This window comes from Haemorhous mexicanus, chromosome 4 (assembly GCF_027477595.1).
Source record: "Haemorhous mexicanus isolate bHaeMex1 chromosome 4, bHaeMex1.pri, whole genome shotgun sequence".
Taxonomy (NCBI): Eukaryota; Metazoa; Chordata; class Aves; order Passeriformes; family Fringillidae; genus Haemorhous; species Haemorhous mexicanus.
Window position 1 is genome coordinate 4,094,473 of NC_082344.1, and position 21,244 is coordinate 4,115,716.

General features: G+C 40.6%; 2 protein-coding genes and 1 long non-coding RNA gene across 5 annotated transcripts in view; 1 reads left to right on the top strand and 2 right to left on the bottom strand.

Moving 5' to 3' along the window:
* USP53 (ubiquitin specific peptidase 53) overlaps positions 1–11,774 on the top strand; it is a 28,433-nt gene extending 16,659 nt beyond the window's left edge. For all 3 annotated transcript variants that reach the window (XM_059843689.1, XM_059843687.1, XM_059843688.1), the window contains 4 exons: positions 94–820; positions 2,711–2,784; positions 7,227–7,338; positions 8,163–11,774. In XM_059843689.1, coding sequence (XP_059699672.1) covers positions 94–820; positions 2,711–2,784; positions 7,227–7,338; positions 8,163–9,165 — 1,916 coding nt within the window. In that variant the 3' untranslated portion in view covers positions 9,166–11,774. The remainder of the gene's footprint in view (positions 1–93; positions 821–2,710; positions 2,785–7,226; positions 7,339–8,162) is intronic.
* A 1,475-nt stretch (positions 11,775–13,249) lies between these two features.
* LOC132326034 (uncharacterized) lies at positions 13,250–14,460 on the bottom strand. Its single transcript, XR_009486114.1, has 2 exons — positions 14,185–14,460; positions 13,250–13,837 (listed from the first exon to the last, which is right to left on the bottom strand). It is a non-coding gene; the product is annotated as an uncharacterized LOC132326034 (long non-coding RNA).
* A 1,632-nt stretch (positions 14,461–16,092) lies between these two features.
* FABP2 (fatty acid binding protein 2) lies at positions 16,093–18,083 on the bottom strand. Its single transcript, XM_059845616.1, has 4 exons — positions 17,979–18,083; positions 17,129–17,301; positions 16,428–16,535; positions 16,093–16,201 (listed from the first exon to the last, which is right to left on the bottom strand). The coding sequence occupies exons 1-4, from the start codon at positions 18,043–18,045 to the stop codon at positions 16,151–16,153; spliced, it is 399 nt and encodes a 132-aa protein (XP_059701599.1). The 5' UTR covers positions 18,046–18,083; the 3' UTR covers positions 16,093–16,150.
* Positions 18,084–21,244: the final 3,161 nt, after the last annotated feature.

The window sequence follows — 21,244 nt, forward strand, 5'->3', positions numbered from 1 at the left end:
TTGATGATCGTTGAAGTCCATTCCAACACAACTCATTCTATGAAACATGAATGAGAACTGTAATGGAAGTTTTTTCCTTTTTGTTCTTGTCAGACTTGATTGGGGAAGAGCGTTCCAGTGCTAAGGCAGGGTCTCCTCCGGTCGGAAATGGACTGAGGCACTGCGCGGATCAGCGGATCTACGGCAGCCAGGGAAGGGGCCCCTACAGGCACGACAGCCAAGCACCTCACCAGGCAAAGCTTTCTGCACATGTGCTTGGATCAAACAAAACAGAACCTTCTCCTGCAGGGGACAGAGCAGTGACAAGGACTCGGACCGATGGTGTCACTGGCTATGACACGGACGCCAGCCAAGACTCCAGGGACAAAGGAAGTATGAGGAGCAGGAGTAAAGGTTGGAAACCAATGCGAGAGACGCTGAATGTAGACAGCATTTTTAGTGAGACTGAGAAGAAGCAGCACAGCCCAAAGCACAAAGCAAACCTGAGCAGTAAATCTAAGCACGAAAAGGAGCGGGGCTTTAACCACTGGCCCAAGGAGAACCAAATGCAGAAGGGTTTAATGACTATATATGAAGATGAGACAAAACAGGATACGGGAAGTCGAAGTTCACTGGATTCTGAGGGAAAAGGGAATGCTGAAAAAAGCAAGGGATTTACAGAGAGAAAAATCCATGGTGATAACTGGCAAATTCAGAGGACAGAATCTGGGTATGAAAGCAGTGACCATATCAGCAACGGCTCTGCAAATCCAGACTCCCCTGTTATTGAAGGAATCAATACAGCAGATGGCAAGAATGTGAAGGAAGGTGCTTCCTGCAGGTAATGCTAGTTCTCTTAGCAGCTGCATAGGTTGTATTTATGGAAAAATAACCTGTTCTAACGTTTGTGTGTTCTTCAAAACCAAAACCATCCAGGAAAACATGCTTTGAAACTTGCTTGAAGTCAGGTATGTGGAAAGCTAAAGTGTATCTAGAAATAAGGGTGTGGGCAATTAAGTGTTCAATTTACCTTCGCTCTGGTTCTCTTTGGGAGGCACTGAACCAGTTACTGAGGCACTGAGCCAGAGCTGCTAAGCCTGCTGAGGGGCAGGGTGTGTTCATTTGTAGTAACTGCTACACTTCTTTACTTACAAGACTTTTAGACTGTGTGTAACTTTCCATGTTAATCACACCTTTAACATTGGTTCAGGCCCTGACAAGGAGATGGGAATGGCAGTAGGTGAATCTTGGATGCTGTTACCAGTCATAATGCAGAAATTCAGTTTTCTAGATCACCTCAGATATGTACTGAACACTTCGTAATTGATTGACCTGTCTGAAATAAATCTTTGCTGAAAAGTGTAAAATTACTAAAACTGGTTGGACTTGGTAATCTGAAGAGGTCCATTCCAACTTAAATTTATGTGATGCTTGAAATAGAAAGTTATAATCCTTCCACATGCAGTTTTCAGTATTGTGTATCTCAAACTGTGTAGAATGCAGATCCTTCTATAACCTATTCTTCTTTCAAATCTTATTTGCATCCATAAAATGGAAGAGCACAGTTGGGAGCCCAAGCCTAGTCTCTTTGATAGATCTAATTTGCTAGATCCAAGCAAATTTTCAGACCTATATTTTCATGGCAACTTATTTCACAGGAAAAGAGAAGGGCCAAGGCCCTTTCATATCCTGCTATTTGCCATTCTCCCCTTTGTCCCACTCTTTCCTTCCCACCAAATTGTACAAAATCCCACTAAGCAAAAACCTGATGGGCTTTTATTAATGACATCATTATGTATAAAGCTACTCCAACTCATGGTTGTCTTTTCAGTATTTGATGGTTGCCTCCAACAGTGATTTTGCACAGTTGAAACTGTCTCATTTTAAGCATGCCCATAAGACAATGGGGAGCCCAAATGAGTAATTTTGTGAGACAGAATATGATAAATTTCAAATAGTGCAGTTCATTAAGAAGCTGCTTACAGTGTTGTTTAAGCATTTGTTAAAGAAAGCAAGAAACATACTTTGTCAAAATACACCTGACTTCCTGGGACTTCCAGACATGCTTTATATGACTGGTAATTTCAACTGGCTGGCAATACCTACTAGTTTCCTGCTAACCTTTCAGACTGTCTCATAAACCCCCAAACATACAAATTAATTACTTGAAAGTTCTTTTAGAAAGTGGAAATATTTCTGTTTTCCATTCTTCATATTTCTTTCAGTGTTGTTGTTTTCCTGTCCTTTCAATAACAGGGTTTTTTTTTTTTTAATTGAACTTTTGCCCCCATGTATCTTCTCCCCTGCCTTACTCTTGTAGAAGGTAGAAATTGGTGGAGTGTTTGTCAGCTCCCTATCTGGATTAGTAATGCATGATTTCTGCTTATCTAAACCAGCAAGATTTAGTAAATCCTCTGATAATTTTTTTCCTTCTCCTTTTGGGTTTGTAGCTGTCATCTTCTAGTTCTATTCCAGCTTGAGGGGAAAAAATTCAAATGAAAATCCCTATGAATGAGATACCAAGTGTCAATCAAAGCTTAGACTAATATTTGTTATCAAAACAAAGAATTAATGAATAGCAAATTATCAAATTAGGAAAATGGATGAGATGGAATGTTGGTTAACAGGCTACACTTAAGATATTTATACCTACAAAGAAATTGGATTAGATGACCAGTGGTGTCTGTGTAACAGTTTCAATGCTGTAATCACATCTATGCTTCTGTTACAGTGAACAGAACTTGCCAACCAAAAAAGCTGACAGTGTGGTACATTCAGTACCCCAGCAGAACAGAAGCTTCCATGGTAAGAACCCATATAAAAATTAAGTTTTCAAAAACTACTGTAGATTTACCAGAATTTCTGTTCCTCCCAGCCCCAAACCCCAAAAATCCCTCACAGAGATGACATGGTAGTTTGGTTCACTCCCTGTGGTTTTCCCAGGAGCTTCTCTAGGAGATTGCTTGGTGGATACTAAGCAAGACCTTTTTTTAAAATATGTCTGGGTGGACTGTGGCACCATTTGTTTTCCTCCTAGATATGAAGCAGTATCAGGAAGAAACACTTGTAATAAGGAAGTCTACTTCCTTTTACATACTAATATGTCTGCTAGGGTTTTATAAAGTTGATAAATGCCTTGGCATATAAATATTATAGGTCAGCCTGAGGCCAGCCAAAATCATTATCTGCTGTTGTTGAAACAATGGGAGGGTGCTTGTACAAAAAGGGGCAATAAATATTAGGCCACTTCCTCAGGAAACATTTGATTTTTATAGATATCATACTTCTTTTGAAATAATGTATAGTATAGTTTCTCCTAGGACTTAAAGTGGGGGTGGGGGTGTTGCCATACCACTTCTACCTTTTCTGTCCTTATTCTAATTTATTTTTTAGTGCAGAAAGAGAACTGATTTTGTATTTGCTTATTTTGACAACCTGAAACAAACAAAAAAACCCAACCAAAAATGAGTAGCATGGAATGCAAAGATCTGATTGGCATGAGATTTATTCTGCTTTAGTTGTGCACTATATTATTCTTATCAAACACAGCTGGATGGGAAAAAGGGAAAAAAAAAACAATGAAAAATACTTAAAATACTCTTCAGGAATTAAAAATGAATGGGTTAAAGCAATGAATTGTTCTCTGGAGAGAGTACTTAAGAATACTTAAAGCTTTCACCATGCATCCTACATCTTCTTTAAAAAAGTATAGTGATTCCATGTGATCCTCCAGGATACCACAAAGAAATTGATGATAGGATCCCACCTATTCAATTATTCTAATTCAGTAACTAATTATTAAATAGGTTCTTATAAAAAATGCAAGTATCAAGCTCCATTTTGGAAAATGATACTTCTAATGGAAGTCATCAATGGACCAAAAAGAGATCTGAAGAATTTGATAGTTTTATGTGAGGTTAAGAATTTATTTGGACTCAGTTTTTGGGTTGTGAAAAAGAGTGTCAGAACACCTTTAGCAAGGACAAGAGCAGTCATTTAGAGCTAGCAGTTGTATTTCCTTGTGTTCCACCTCCAAATATGATGAATGAGACATGGATTGGTAGGTAAATGCCAGACAGACTCCCAGAAAACAGGACTTTAAAAAACAAATGCTCAGTCCTTTCTGAGAGAGGAATGGAATGTTAGAAATCTTTGTTAGGCTCTCATGGCAACTCCAAAAAAAATATGTTGGAGTGGTTTTCTTGTGTGGAAAACTTCTTGTGGAAATTATGTTGGACTTCTAATTATGCCCACCATTGGTATAACTGTGTTTTACCAGCTCCTTGTTTTTTTACTGGAGCTGAATGAGGCTGCTGTTAGGCACTTGTGGAATTCTGTCCCTGACTTAACAAAAATAAACTTATTGTCAGAACATTATAAAGATGGAAACACTGGATCACACGGTGATGGGGAGAGCAATTGGCTGCTCCTTACACGGGCAGTAAGCAGTGGATAACTGTAGTACTGAAACAAAGGTCCCACAAAGCCAATCCCTAAATTGTGTGGTCAGATTTTGGCAGGAAAATGTAAATATTGAGTAACCAGTGTAGTATCCATGATTTATATTAATCACTTTTTGTTTTGCATTCGGTGAGCTGAGGAGGCAAAATTTTGAGTATGAAAAACTTGAGACATGAGCAGTGTGAGGGCAAAATTTCCAACCTCATGTTCTGCAAGTTAAAGAAAGATTACTAATTTTGATGGTTTTCCCATTGTTCAGTTCAATAGCATGTGACAACTCTGAAATCTAGAATCATTCTAAAGATCTGGTTAGTGTGTAAGAAGAATCCAAATTGCCTTTGCTCATGTGTCACTTCAGAAAACCCCCCAAACCAACCACAACTCTGAAAAAGACAGCTCATGTGCTTAGGAAAATTGTACATTTATAGTAATAATTTAAAACATGCAACTGCTCTTAAGGAAATCCAGTTCTTACCCTTATGGTGCAGTCCATGTACATTAATGTCAAGTTTAAAGAAATGAGCAGAGAATTAAAGCTTTGTAGCTACTTAGTTTACTTACCATCAAAGAGAAACAAATGAATGCTTGGCTGGAGTGTCTTCAAATGATAAAATAAAGATACCTATAAAAGATTTTGCAACTGAATGTTGCTCCAAAAGTAAAGTTTCTAGAATAAAGGATTTTTTAAAAACTTTTTTTAAAAGAAGACGGCTCACTGTATTTCAGAAATAATACTCCATTTTGGACAAGTTATAGCATACTTCCTTGCCTGAGAAGCTGTTATTTCACATTTCCAAGTCTTCCAATAATTTTGCCTTATATAAGTTTGCCTTGAATACAGAAATGTCTGGGTTAAGAGAGAGGAATTTGCCCACAAATATTTGTTACAATAAGTATTCTGCTTTGTTGCTGGGTTTTTTATTGACAACTTAGGAAATCTTAAAAAATTTTCCAGGAAGCATGCACTTAAAACCTATAAAGAGGCAGTTGCATTTAATGTGGAGTTGAGTTTTTGTTGGAGGTTTTCGTAGGGGTTTTATATTTATTTTCATCTGGGATTTTTTTCTGGACTTGCTAGATTTTTGCACATGTTCTGTCTGTGTAAATGGAGATGTATTAGACAAGACCTTGCCAGTCCTACCTGTTGGCTTAGTCCTACCTGTAGAATGGATGTTCATCTCTTGAAAATCTGGATTGACTACCCAGCTGTGAAAATAGATGTCTGTCAATCTTAAAAGCAGACTGGTTTATATGTCAGAACACAATTACCTTTCGTTTATTGCTCAGCTCTTAATGACCCATTGATAAGGATGCCGGGCTCCAGCTGAGCAGGGCTTGTGTCCCATATTTAGGTTTGCAGAGAACGTAGAGCCAAGATTCCCAACCGAGCCGGCGTCTGGTTTTAACCGTGCATGGCTGTCCTGTCAGCAGAAGGGAAAATAACACTTCTATTTTTAAGTTCGCTGGAATTCCGCGGGCACCAAGCACCTGGCGCGGCTGGATGTGCCCGAGGGAGCCGCTCGCTGGCTTCTGCTGCCACCTCCCGGCCGCCTGCAGGGAGGGAAAATCATCCCAGCCGGCAGCAGAATGGCATCTTTCTGTGTGAAACATTACCTCTGTGTTGGTTATCTCACTTCAGCCTCTACTACCTGTGTTCTTGGGCAAAGATTTCATGTCTTTAGTCTCACATCACCCAAACATAGGGCAGATATTGACCCTCAAAACAAGTATCAACAAACAGCAACACCCAAAGTTTTCACTTTAGTTCTGCTCTGTTGCTGGGGTTTTGGCTCACGTGTTCATGACTCTAAAGTTCCAAGACTTTAAATATTTAAACTTAAGGAAATAACAAGTAAAATAAGTGTAGCAGTTATGAGTGTAGTCTGTACATAGACAAAATAAGCCATGGTATTAATAATAATAATAATGATAAAGATAAGAAGCCATTCTTTTGAGTGGCTTCAGAGCAGGTGACTGATATCAATGGGCTAATCATGGCATTAGGGAGACTTGGAGTGTCTGTCTCTAAACAAAGTGCCTGCTGCTTGTCACTTGCCAAGTGAGTGGTTTATGCTGTGTGGTGTTGACACGAATACTTCAATGCTTCCTTTCTTTCCTGCTCACTAGGAGCTGCCTTGTTCAGAACTTGTGTATTTTCAGGGAATGATTCTTTGCCTGGCAATAAAAGGAGTTTCTGGAGTGGGAGTGCAGTAGTGCTGGCCCAGGCACTCAGTGCTGTGTGTTTGGGGCACGTGGGTGACAGTGCTCTTTGTCTGCCCAGTGTCTCTGTGAGCCTTACAGCCTGCTCTAGGGTTTGAGTTGTTAAAACCCACGAGCAACAGAACAACCTAATCCACCCTCAATCTCTGCAGTATTCATTCTGTTTAATTATTGTAACACATAATGAATTTTTAGAAGTCAGAGTTCTTATTTTGTCATTTAAATTACTTTAGATGTTTGAATGAATACCCTTTTAAGAAAAGCTTCCTTTGAAAATGTGCTTTTGGCCAGATTTAAATATTAAGGTGATCTTGAAAATATGTCTACAGGACTTCAAAATTTGGATAATTACCTATTTTCTGGTAACAAGAAAATGCAGAAAATTTCCTCCAGATTCTAAGATCTGACCTTCCATGCAGATTATCTTCAAAATGGTTATTTTGATTAATCTCAAATCTTGAAAGAGATTGTCCTATTGTATTTTGGTTTTTTCTGTAATCTCTGAGGAATTACAAAGAAGGAATTGGATTGTACATCTGTTAATTTGGAAATATTTTCTTTTCTAGCCCCAGATTTGAGGAAAGACCAGATCAATTCTGAAGTTAACTACAGACCTCATCCTCATGTTGGTTTCTCAACAGAGTTGCATTTGCAGGTGCCCAGTCCTCCAGTAAAGAGGTAACCAGTACTGGCATATTCCTATCTAATAGTTTAAGAAATACTGATTTCTGTTATGTTACAATGATCAATATTAAGCATTGACAAGTTAAAGCACTCAATATTTTTGACAGGCAATTCTTTTTGAATTTTGCATAATTGATGGGTCTAAATTGTGTCTTTAAATTTGATGCTGACAATGTCACCAATTGGCTTAGATGGTTTCAAACCATCTTAGCAGAAACAGAGGGATTTAACATTTTCCTGTTTGGAATGATATGCAACATGCAGTGATTCACCAATTTGTGATTAGTGCAGTCACCCCAAAAAGCTTTGAAAGGTTGGTCTGGAAGTGGGGGGGAAGAGTTAATTTGTGTTTAGAAGCTACTGCTGTATCTTCTTGTTTCTAATATGAACTCTAAGTGCTCAGTATCTCTGAAAAATGAAGAATCTAAATACAAATGTATCAAGAATCTAAATACAAATGTATCAAGAATCTAAATACAAATGTATCAACTTCAAGTAGCATCCAGTATTTGAAAAATCGATGTATCAGAGTCACAAGGATATTTAGAAGAGAGCAGAGGTCATATATGACTTAGTCCTGCATGTTGAAGGAATTTATCTTACCTTTTTGGGGCACATTTACATTTCAAATGAAAGAAACTCTGCAGTAATTTAATACAACTCCAAGGGCTGTATGCTGTTGAACAGATCCTAACTCTCTTGTCAGTTTGACTATTTCAGCAGTTTTACCAAGGCTGTATCTGAAAAAAATCCCTGTTATCTGAGCCTTTTCATATGTTTTTATGGATACTCACATCCTGCGTGGTTTTGTATTTTAGAGCTGAAATGCCTGAGACCAACAGGAAATTTTTCCCATCATCAGCTCTCCAGCCAGCTGTCAAAGAGATTGTGAAGTCAGACAGCAGGAACAAGGCAAACGAGCCGAACCCTTGCGAGTGGCTGCACGCGGAGAGGTTTGAGAAGCTCAACGTGCCGGTGTACTGTGCGGACAGCGTGCCCCACCCCTTCCCAGACAATGCCTGTGGCAGGAAGCCCATCCACAGCGACTTTCCCCCCCCTGCCCAGCCGCAGTCCCATCACCCAAGAAGTCTGTCCCATCACACTCTGGGTCCCAAGGTGGGGCTGGTGCCCTGTGTGCCTCAGAGCCTGCCGGAAAGGCCGGCGGTGCCGCCCGCCCCTCCCGGTGAGCACGCGGGGCACCTGCTCCGGAGGGCAGATCCCCTCTGGGTGCCTGAAGCTGTGTACCAGAACGTTCCTCCCCCCTTACCCCCAAAGAAATACGCTCTGAGCACTTTGGCAGGATCAGAGAATAACTCGGTCTCAGATGTGAAATCAATGGAAGCGTTGCGAAATAGTCCATTAAGGCAAACAGGTGCACCTTCAAAATCTGCAGCAGAAGCAAGTGCAGTCCCAGCTGAACAAAGGTTTAAAGAGCCCTTTCCAGGGAACGAAGTGTTTGTTCATAAACCGGATTCTCCACCTCGCTTATCAGTTAATGAGTTCTGGACCGTGTCTGAGAACATGCTGAAGAAAGGATCTCGTCACATGGGACCCAGCCCTGCCTATGCTGATGGGAACGACAGCGTGTCCCTAACCACTTACTTCTCAGTAGACAGCTGCATGACTGACACCTACAGGCTGAAATACCACCAGAGACCCAAGCTTTATTTTACAGAGAGTGGAAGCTTCCAGAAGGAGAAGCATTCTCCAGCAGCTGCAGTAGATCCGAATGCCACATACCCCAACACTCTGGAGCCCAGGCATCCCACCCCCGAACAGAGGTACAAGGCAAATGCAGAAGGAATACACTGCAGTCGATAGGTTCTTCAAGAAGCCCACACCTGGATCTGACTTCAGCATTTCATGATGTCTGTAAAAGGGCACAACCTCAAATCTGTGTGTGTGTGTGATAACCAGGTACCCAGCTGACTGTACTTGCTTAGGGGTTGTGGCTGTCCAAACAAATATGCAAATAGAGGTGAAGAGAAGAGGTGCTAAACTTGTGGTTCTTGGATTTGTTACTCTAGTTGCCTTAATGCTTACCTCTGTTACTCAGCTTGTCTTCTGCAGTTTGTATTCCATGAGGTCCCTTGGGCGCGCACGCCTTGCAGCAGCGGGATCGGCTGGATGTTACTAATTCTGTAAGAAGATGTGGTTAGCTGCAGTGTAAGAAGTGTTCCTTCAGACTGTGGTCACTGTTCTTAGACTCACAAAAGGGATAAGCATGCTACCACAACTAATGCAGTACACGAAGTCATAACAGAGCAGTATTTATCCTCAGAGGTAGCAGGAGGTGACATGGTTTTTTCAAGCAATGTCTCTCAGAGTCTGTGCTTTCACAAACCTTCAAGTGTCTTTAATGCAAGTTTACCCAGAGGATTTATTTTTTATTTGAAAAGCCTTAATAATAATACTTCTTTAAAAACCATTTTGGTTTGCAAGTGTTAAATTAGACTTTCAAAGGGAATTGAAGTAAACTGCAGTAATGCTTTCCTATTAATACCTCTGCTCTGTTAGTGTACATTTTAAAACATGTTTATCAGATTTTTTTCCTTTAAGCTGTATACTTTAACTTATTAAATTTAACTTCCTAAGTTACAAACCAGTATAACAGAATAGGATGCTAATTTTAAATACAGAGTTATGCAACTATGAAAGATTAATTTTGTAACATTTTAGAAGTAATTCCTACTTAGGTTCAGTTCTGACTTATTCTACAATTGCATGCAAAGTCAATGCTGCTATTTATTGAACTCCCCTTTTTTTTCCAGATTCATGGGGATCACACATTTGACTTTTTTTTCAGTTTTTTTTTTTTTTTTTTCCTAACATGTTTTCCCATTTGGATCAGTCCTACACATGGCTATGGTCTGCATTAGCAGGTCAGGCTGAATGTGCAGCCAGACTGGTGGCTGAGGGGGCAAGGAAAGAAGAGGTTCCTCTTTCTCTGCTCTGTCACTCTGTCTCCAGTTTTGGCAGCTCTGGAATTTACCTTGTATTTTGTTAACCTGACTTATCTCAGTAGCAAGGAGGAAGATTTATTAGGCTTTTATTTGGTTAGTTAAATCAGTGCACAGAACCATCTACTCAGTGCTGAGGCAGCACAGCAAAGCCTGGCACAACCTAAAAAGGTAAAATTTTTCTGTTATCCACATTGGAGTGTTAACTTGGGGTGCTGCTGATTACACCTAAACATGAATGCCTTTTATTATGAAAATAATAAGAAATCAGAAAAGCTTTTTTTCATGTTCATAACCTTATGTACATGTGTTTTAGTGCTTCAACCAAATAATGGCAATTGTTTAGCACAATTATCCAAGGTAAACATTTAAACAGTAGTTTTTGTTATTCTGTGGCAAGGTCAGGTTTTTTTTTTTCTTTTAAATAACATTTACCTTTCAGTAGAACTGGAACATTATATATATATATATGCAACAAACCAGGTATCTCAGATTAACCTTTCTACCTTCTTGATCAAAATTTGTTGTAGCACTTGGGGAAAAAAAAATGAATTCTAGAATTTATAGTGGAAATACTATGCATGTTTCTGTATGGCTGCTAGTAAACAGCGACTTAAACAATGATCCTTTTGTAGGAAAATAAATTGAATACAGAAGAACACTAAAAATGTAGGAACTTGGGTGATTCCTATTGTAATATTTTAAAGAGAGATTTCAGAACCTGTAAATTAAACTTTTCTAGTTCATCTAGCCATGTTACATAATATACATAGCCAGTTAAGAACAACTGTCCTCTAATACCTGTGTAAAAACCAAGATTATTGGAATTTGTAAATAATGTATAATTTGTAAAATTATGTTTTGCAAAAAACAAAAAAAATCTTGTATTTGAAATGACAGTATTTTTATGTATGGATAGCACAGCAACAACTGTGAATGATGTTAGAACACTTATTTTTAAACATGCATAGCAACGTTGATACTTCTGTACCACGAGCAATATGAATGCCTCTTACTGATACCAATGAACTCTGCTCCCAGTAAGCACAACTGGTAAACTCCTCTCTAAAGTAGCTGCAGTAACTTAGGTGTACTTCAGTTTCCTTGCTTAGCTTGGAGCAATCTCACCAGCCAGCTTCCTCTGTGACCCATGTTTACCAGGTATTTCATGATTAAACAGACAGCTAATCAAGGCACCTTCATTTTTATATTTGCCTCTGCACTCCATGTATGTATGTATGTAATATTTGCTAACTAATATGTGATAACTCGTTTTAACTTACCTAGGGTGCCTATTTATTTTTTTATAAATGTCCCCCTCCAGCTATAGATTTGTATAAGAGCCTAGACAATTTTTGTAACAGTAAAGATATTAATGAGTCTTGTAATTAATATATTTTTCAGTCTTTAGAATTATTTGCTTGTAAAGTTCTACTTGTTCAAAATATCAAGATAAAAATTTAAAATCTTTGTGGTCTGTTCTTTTTGTTTCTTTTTTTAAAAAAACAAACATGTTGGCTTTCCAGAACTACGTTTTTAACATGACAGATAATCCTGCTAACTGATGGTTGAAAGTTTTTGTGGAGATGGTGGGCTGGTCACCTTTTCTGAACAATAAAATTCATCTTTTGAAGTATTTGTAGATAAAGCTGTTAAATAGATTAAACTTTTTAAGCAGCTATGAAATGCATAAAGCCATTTTTATACCATAATTCTCAGACTTGGTGACAAGTGATTGACAGATACATGGGCTACCTTACTATCTTTACAAGGGGTAAGTAAAATTTACCTGGATCTCTGTACTTAGGAGCTCCATGTGCCTATGGAACAGCTGGAGCCCTGTGCAGCACCAGCCTGCACTTTGTAAGTCTTAGGTTTTCTGAGAAAAGCAAAACCTTTAGTGTCGGATCTGGCTGAAGGAGAAAACTAAATTAGTGAAAAATAGCTTGAAATTCAACTTCCTAAGCTTTAATAGCCTTTAAATCTCCCCTGTCTTCCTTATCAAAAAAGAAATGGACTAACATTACAGTCATTTCCCAATAGGTTGTTCCCTGGAGACTTCACTTGTGATATCATGCCAGAAGGGGGGTAAAAAAAAGTAGTGAATGTAGTGAGCTTGTCTTTTTAATGGCCTGATTGGAAAAACTGGAACCCCCATTCTGGTGTTGGTGAGAATGCAGTCACAGTTCAGGGCTCCTGTGCACCGTGAGTCAAGATCTCTGAAACCACCCTGATCTCACAGGTACCAGCAGCCACGATGATAAATGCCAGCAGGGCACAGCATCCCTCTTCTTACAGCACAGGGCTGACACTTGAAACAAACCACTGCCAGCAGCAAAGTTGTCTTCACAATTGAATAAAAATAAAAGGAAAGAGCATCTGTCTCTTTTTGCATCCCCAATCCTATTCAAACTCATCCCGGTCCATTTTCATTTATTGTGTGGGAAGACACTGAACCACTGCACTTCCAAGTCTCTGCAATCCAGTTATTTGTTATATGTACTCCTGGGGAAAAAAATAACCACCAAGCCTGGACTGTACTTCTCAGAATTAGAAATTAGTATTCCCAAGGGAAAAATGCTAAAGAAAACTGAATCTCCTGCATCCATAGCTTGAAAACTGTCTTCCCCCAAATATGCCCTGGCAAAAAGTTCACTCCATGTGCTCAGCTTCTGTTTCTTTCTTCAAAGACTGCAAGAGACTCCTTCCTTTAACACAAGTTTGAAAGGCTCCCTCTCGTGAGGCAGAGGAAATTGATGTTGAAACCTTTTAATTACCTGTCACTGTTTACTTAAAGATCCCTCCTCCTCACGGCCCAGGGATGGTATATGTGTCATCTGCCAGTGACTCAAGGCTGCTTTTGTAAGCTCCTCCTTCACAGTTTCTAGCAAGGAAAGCAGAACCTGATTTATCTTAATCAGTAAGTGAGGACAGGACACTGCTGCTGGGTTAAACACTGACATTTTTATATATGTATATATTTATATCTATAAAGACTGAGCCTGAGAGGGCTCAGTAACAGCTGAACAGAAAGAAAGAAAAAACAGAGAAAGGTATTCTAGAAAACCAATCAGCATCAACCCATCAGGATTAACTTTTCGGAAGCAGAACAGCTGGCCAAGCTTCATCTGTTGAGGGAACAGGTCTGAGCTACAACCTCAGTGTACAGAAGAGCTGGGTTTTATTCTCAGCCACTCTGCAGGGTGTCCTTTCAGTCATTTTATTCACACAGTGCATACTTCCATGTCAGCCCAACAAACCTTTAGGCACTAACCACAAAGCACAGTCAGTCTGTCGTTCGTGACCTCTAAGGCACAGTTCAGGACACACGAGCAGGACACCGGCAAAACCCAACAGTAACACTTGTGACACACAGAGATCCATCACGGTACGGTACAAAAACGTGTCTCCTCCACCCACACTCAAGTGGAGCCGTGTTCCCGGTTGCTTATTCGGTACAAATGGTCCTCCTCGTCCACCGCCCGTGTTCATAAGGTGCGAAATAGGTGAGAATTCCCCCGCTGGCAATGGCCCTACAGGGAACAGGAAAGGTTTGGTTATGTTCGTAGCGCTGCACAGCCTTTCAGAACATACTGACATGTAAGGAGCATCAATCACACCTCCTGAACAAAGAGCGGATAATAAATCTCGCAAACAAATAAATAAAGCTGGTGGTGGTTTGGAATCAGCTTCCAGTTTCCTGAGAGGCATTTGTGCTCCCGAGGCCTTCTGAGGCGGGGCTGTGGGAATGCCAAGGCTGCTTCCAGGGGCCCGCTCCTGAAGCGGACCATTTCCTCCAGGGGGCACAGCCCGTCGGGGCTTGCCGACCGACGGACCGACCGACAGACAGACCGACCGCCCCCCACCCGCCGCTCCTCACCTGGGCCGCGCCCTCAGGGCAGCAGATAGATAAGCAGGAAAAGCGCCAGGTCGAAGAGGATGAAGAGCCACAGGTCCAGCCAGTAGGACTGTCCCGATAGGGATCGTGACATCACCCGCCCACTATCGTCCTGCTCCCGCTCCTGCCGTTCCGGCTCCCGCGGCCGCAGCCGCGACGCCGCCTCCATCTCCTCGGCGCAAGGGGGAATGCAGGGCGGCGGCCCCACAGCGCAGGCGCCAGCGGCTCTTCCGGGTGCGGCGCCAATGAGAACACAGCGCACGTACCACGGCCACGCCCCCGGGATCACGCGCCGAGGCCCCTCCCCTCCCGCCTCAGGAAAGCCCCGCCCCTCTCGCCTCAGGCACCGCCCCTCCCGCCTCAGGCACCGCCCCGCCATTCCCGCCTCAGGAAAGCCCCGCCCCTCCCGCCTCAGGCGAGGCTCCATCATTCCCGCCTCAGGAAAGCCCGCAATCCCCGCCTCAGGCACCGCTCTGCTCCTCTCACCTCAGCCAAAGCCCCGGCCCTCCCGCCTCAGGCACCGCCCCGCCATTCCCGCCTCAGGAAAGCTCCGCAATCCCACCTCAGGCGCAGCTCCACTATTCCCGCCTCAGGCACAGCTCCGCAGTCCCCGCCTCAGGCACCGCCCCGCCGTTCCCGCCTCTGGCACCCTCTTGTAGGGTGGACTCTTGAGGTAAAGAAGCTGGACACGGAGAGTATTTCTGCTTGTCCCTCTGTCTTGACGATAAGTGATGCTTGTTGTGGATTCCCCAGTGCTGGTGACTGACATTCCTTCCTGGCCGCTGCTGCTCCTTGCCAGGTGAGATGCGGACATTGGGGAAGAGCAGGCGGTCAGTCCTGTCAGGCCGTGCTGGTCTTGTCCTGCCACCTGTGCCGGGGCTTGTGTGGAAATAAACATTGACCAAGTCGTCCCCATGCGGGGGATGATGCTCTGAGAAAAACTAGAAGACCTTTTGGGAATCCTGTTGTGAAGTAGTTCACAAAATTAAAATTGTTTTAAGATACGCTCTTCTCCTTAAGGTTAGTTGGAGCTTGTGCACAGAACAAAGGTGGAAAAGTTCATGTAGATAGTGTATTCTGTTGTGCTTTATGCGCACAACACCCAGCTGCAGGAGTAAATAAAAATAAATGATGTGGCACAACCTGATGCCACACTCCCACCTGGGATGTGTCACCCTCAGTCTTTCCAGTACACCCCGACTGAAATCAGGGCTATCATTTTTGTGTCCAGAAGAATGACCAGACACCCAGGAGTGTGTGAAACAGAACCTTTCTCCTTGTAGCTATTCCCCCTTTTTAGCCTCAATATTAGGAGATAGTAAGAGATTTTATGAAGCCATAAGGCAAGTTGCAAGCAGGTGCTTCTGAACAGAGCTTACTTTTCTTAAACAAGCACTTAAGTGTAGCAGTTTTCCTTTATAAGTTCTGTCAATCGAAATAAGGATGGATTTGTCTTTATATAGCACATATTGGTTAAGCATGTGTCGTAGATGAAGTATGTTAGAGATTTAGGACAAAGCAATGACAGTACTTCCCTTTTAAGCCTCGTCCCCATCTGCCCTATCTCGTTTATTTTTGGTTTTCCCATAATTTTGCACAATATTAAATGCAGATAAACTGTTTCTCAGTATCAATGCCTTTGTAAGGAAACTTAAGTTTCCATCTGAGAGCTTGTGCAAAAAGTATTGAAGTCCTGCTTATGCAAAATAGTTTCTGCAGCCTTTGTGACACTTCAGTAGGACTTGGTACCAAAGACATTTTAGCGTTTGGTGATGGGAGTTGGTTCATTCAAGGCAAAAAAGTAACATAGAGAGCTAGCCCACGTTTTCAGCAGGGCTAGGTAACTGCCGCTAGGGAGGGGGGGAAAGGGAAAGGAAACCACGCAGAGGATGTGTAGAAAATGGTCTTTTATTGTTCCTTCATTGTGGCACAGTTCTGTGTGAAGTGCTTAGCCCCTTTTGAAGAATCTCTTGGACTCAACTCCTTCGTATAGGTAGGTCTGTTAAAAAATTAGGAAGGAAAAATCAGTGGCTGAAATTGCAAAATTTCATTTTCCAGATATGGTTCAGAGAGTTTTAAATTCTTTATAGGCAACTGAGGATTTTAACTATAGAGAAATGAAGTTATTTGGCTTGAAGAAAATATTTTCTACTTTTAGAAAAGCTTTTAAAACTTTTTCTGTTGATTCTATGGCAAACTTGTGTGTAAATGACTTCTTAACTCACCTGAACGAGTTCATCACCCACAATTTCTCTGGTTGCTTTCAGTACTTTTCCATTGTCTTTTCTGGTAAATGTGGCCACAAGTTTATTTCCTTCCAGGTTCCAAGCACCCTAGGATGGGAAAAAAACCCAAATGTTTTGCAACAGTTATGACACTGATTTGGTTTAAAGGCTGTAGAATGCTTAAAATTGAAAAAAAGATTAACACAGTGTAATAATTCTTTCTAGAAATGCTGTAAGAATGAAATTTTAATAAAACCATTGGCTTATTTAAATGCGTAATAGGCAGCCTAGGTGGTTTTTACTGGTCAATACACCTTATTTTAAGTAATTCTATCAACAGAGATTGGTAATTTTTTACAAATACCCACTCTGTACTCTAGGTGGTGAACTTGAGTATTAGAAGAAGTAAAATTGCAAATCATCTGGATTTCATCTGGTGAAAATTGCTACTTGCTCTGCTTTTTGGGCTCTCTGGAACCCTGATATCCATGGTACAGTCTTGAACCTTTAACAGCCAAGACTCCCTTATTCTTTGGTGTATAAGCTGCAAGCATTCCTGAACAGTCAGGTTCAGGAAAAATTCATGTAATTCAGAAGGAGAATTTAAGTTAAAAACTAGCAAGACAAATTATTCATCTTGAAACTGCATGTTATAAAGTCATTATCACGTAGTAAATATTGAACTGTAGGAAGGCTCTTACAGTAAGTTCAGTCCCATCAGCCAGGCTGTACTCAAAGTTGACTCCCAGAGTAAATTCAATATCTATGGTTCGGAAGTTGCTGGCTTCTTTGACAGTAAATTTGTCACCATTTTGTTGGATGGTGATCTTCAGATTGTCATGGGCTCCCAGCTTTCTTTTCATCATGCCAATACCTAAAAAATCAGTTAACGTAAATCAGAATATACCTCCCAAACCTCTGGAGCATCATATTTGTCTTTTTTAATCAATTCTATGTGGCCAAGTTAGTTTATTCCAGCGTTCTGACCCAAATTTTTGTCCTTCAGTTTTCATCAAGGCCGTGTTCACTAGTACACATCTAATACAAATCACTGTCTTAACTGGAGTAGTTAATGTCCATATAATGCACACTTTGTACAAACTTCAAATAAATATCAGGATGTTAGAATTACTTGAATCAAGTGTTTCTCTGAAATGGAAGAATTATGATTTCCTCCCTGTTGAATTTTTAAACTGATTTGATGTTTTCAAAATAATAATCCAGCTATAGAATTAGGTTTAAAGTTTATCCATTCAAGTTGTCTGAGCCTTTTCCTCAAATCTAAACTTAGAGATTCTTCTTTCTGCTGAAAAAATTTGGAATTACTTAAGATGCTTAAGATTAACGCCCTGTAATCAAAATCAGAACATTTCTCAGCATCTTCCCCTCCACCTCAGAATAGCTTGAAAATAAAGCCAGGAGCCATGCAGCCAAGAGTGAAAGGGCAGCATGGCCTGAAGGTAGTTGTCAGACAGTTTGGGTTCGTATTCATCTGGAGTGATGTTTTTCCTGCAGATGGGATTGGAAAGGGATTGGAAAGCTGAGCCTTACCCATTGCCTCCATGAACTTCTCATAGTTCTCGTTTCTGTCAACTTTCCAAGTGCCGTTGAATGCCATGGCTGTGCCTGCAGGAGGGCTGCTCTGCAGGGATGAGTCTATGCACAGGGAATTTATCTACTGCCTTATCTTGAGAGCAATTTACTGGATGACGAGGCTGAGTAAAGCTCAACTGATACACTGACCTCTTCAAGGAGAAGTTTCCTGTTATTTAATCAAATTCCCAGTCCTGACCACGCTGCTTGCAGAATTTCTCTTATTGCCCCCAGGTCATGACAGAATCTTTATTGTTCATCTCAGATAAGAATTGCTAATCCATTCGTTCTATCCACAATGTGGGATAAAACTCAGGTGTCTAGTGAAAGTAATTAAATTAACTAACATCATTGCTTGACATTTTTTTATCTCAGTTGCATCTTCAAGCTTGTGGGAGAGTCTTCAGGCCACTGGAGATGATATTATTTACCCAACAAAACAAACACAAGTCTCTACTTTGTCCATTATAATTTGTCTGGGGCCTGTTTTGCTCAGCACAACAGGCATGGGGCAGAGGATTTACTGAATGTCTGCAGGTTGTTTCAGAAAACCCTCCTCTTGCTGCCTGTCTAGCACTGAGCTGTGAAAATTGGCATGGCACTCTCTATTCATGTCATCACTTTTTTATATATATTGTTTAAATTCTTAGCAGAATCTGGAAATTTTCTTCATTATAACCCATTCAGTGAAGAAACCAGCCAGATAGAAGGTGTTCAGGCTGTTTACTCCTAAGGGTCAGGAGAGAAATACCTCACAATGTGCATTTCACAACATCATTTAGGTCTCTGTGTGTACTTTTCACATGGAGGTTTTTCCCACAATTTCATACAGTTTTTGATCACCTGAATAATTAAAAAAAATGTTTTAGCTGATGCTCTGTGCTGTGCCAATAATGCATGTCCATCTGCAGCTCAGAAAGTGGCCAGACTTTATTCTGAAAGTCAGTTTATCTGTTTTTATTGCACTGTGTGTATCTTGACCTTTGTAGTTATCACTGCCAGTCTTACCTCAGTTGTGTAGTATATATACATGAACACCTAGGGCTGAGTTATAGTTCATCCAAGCTGTTACATAACAAAACTGATAACTCTCTTCACAGTCTTTGCAGGAAGGTTCCTTCTGGCAGTGGTTGTAGTGCAGCTTCTGCTGTATTTAGTAGAAAATCAAGGTCTAAAATAATGTGAGTTGCTCAATATGACTTTGGTTTTTCACATGTATTAGAATCATACAATCTACACGTCATTTAGTGTTCTTTTGTCCTCCTATAGTAGCTGGTTTTCCTTCCAAAATCACAATTAAAATTGTTTTTGTAGATTTTCTTAGTTGGAACATTCCACAACCTTTTTCCTTCTTCTGTCTCCCTCTTCCTTGTGTGGTTTTCAGAACTACAGCTTTTTTTTTTGATGGTCTATTGAAATCTTGTTTTCTAGTATTGCTGTTTCCATGAAAGTTTTGAAAGCTAAGGGTGTGTTCTTGGCTTCGTGGCTTTCTCCAAAGTGCCAGCTTCAGAAGACTGAAAATGGACAAACTTACTAACTTTGAAATTTGATCTTTAGATGAGGTGGATGGCAATAAATTATTAACTTATATGGTTATGCCAACCTCATACTGCCAATCTGTGATCATTGTAGCAAGGTGTATTGTGATGGCAATTGACAGTGAAGTTCCAAAGATCAGGGTGACAAAAAGGCTTTTGCAGTGGGTTGTATTCATCTCCCCTGTTTAATGTTTTGTGGCTCATATTCAAGTTGTTCTGGCTACAATTAGCCAGACCAGTAGAACTGTTGGGTTGGTTAAGGCTTGGTGCCAGCATAAACATAAAATACTCATGAAAATATTGATTGCTATAATAGGAGACTAATCCCTGACAAAACCATGCAGATTGTCAATCATTTATGAGTGTTTTCTGCTGAATGATTCTTCCTTATGTCTTGGGATGGGTTGCAAAGATGGATCCCTTACTGGGACGTATCACTAAGCATGTGAACCACAATACTCAATTCTATATCAATGTGGTAAATAGACAATTCTATGATGGTAAAGCAAATTTAAGCCTAACAGTGTGTGGCCTAGCAACCAGGAGCTTGATGGAGCCTAACTAATACCATGTCTTGGATAAATAATTTCAAAGTACATATTGCAGATGGGTGTTGCATTGCAGCAGGACTAGATCCTGCTTGAGCTAGATGTTGTCCTGCTCCAGGTGCCTGTTTGCTGAATTTCTGCTTTTATTTTGGTTTGAGGAGAATCTCCTGGATGCTGCTAATGTGGAATCTGTTCAGCAGGAGAATTCAGCATTTGAGGATTTCCAGTGAGTATCGATCCAGTTGTGTGATTAGTCAGTAGTGGGCTGTGGGTTTTAAAGCTTGCTCGTAGCTGTCTGTTTACACTGCTCTCTAATTCCTGTGTAGTGGCTCTGATCCATAAAGTGCTGGATTTCTGAGAGGTTTTTATTGGGGAGAACTGAAGTGCAGGAGTTAATTAGATCCAGGCTGAAAAAATCTGGAAGCAAAATTTAGGATTAAAACAGTAACAACCCTGGTATTTACTTTGTCAGTTTCTGTTTGCTAAAATGAATCCTAGGATTACATAGAATAATGGAATCTGGCCTTGTTTCAGTGAAAAAAGGGTGACAGTGAACAACTGCCAATAAAAGAAAGAGTGCTTTTCCAGAAAAGGTGAAATGAATCTCTGAGTATTAGTGCCCTTTGACACTTGCCACACAGAGACTGATATGCCAATTCCCCTTCAGGGCATTTTGTCCGGCTTTTCTAAGGGTGTTTAAATTTATATCTGAGTATTCCTGTATTCCCCAATTTCTTTTTTTTTAGAATATGAAATGTGATCATAGAGTGGGGTCAAGTTATAGTCCAGTGAGCTAAGAATGTACAGTATTGAAAGACTGCATCAGTCCCTTCAGTTTCTCCAAAATCTGAACTGCACTTTTAGCTCATTTCAACATCACTTTTTTGCTTATTGTGAACTTTTTCTCTTGGTTATATTATAGCTCCCAACCCCACAAAAGTTTTTTGTGATTATCTGGGTTAGTGGCTTGAATCTAATTAATCTGTAAAATAGTGAGCTTCAGAGTTCTTCTGAAGTGCAGCATTATAGCAAGAAAGCACCCTGTATGGCTAAGATATTTGAATATTTGCATTTGCAAAAGGAAAAGATGGTTTCAGATTAAAATTCCTTTCTTAACTTGGCCATCATGTGTCTCATG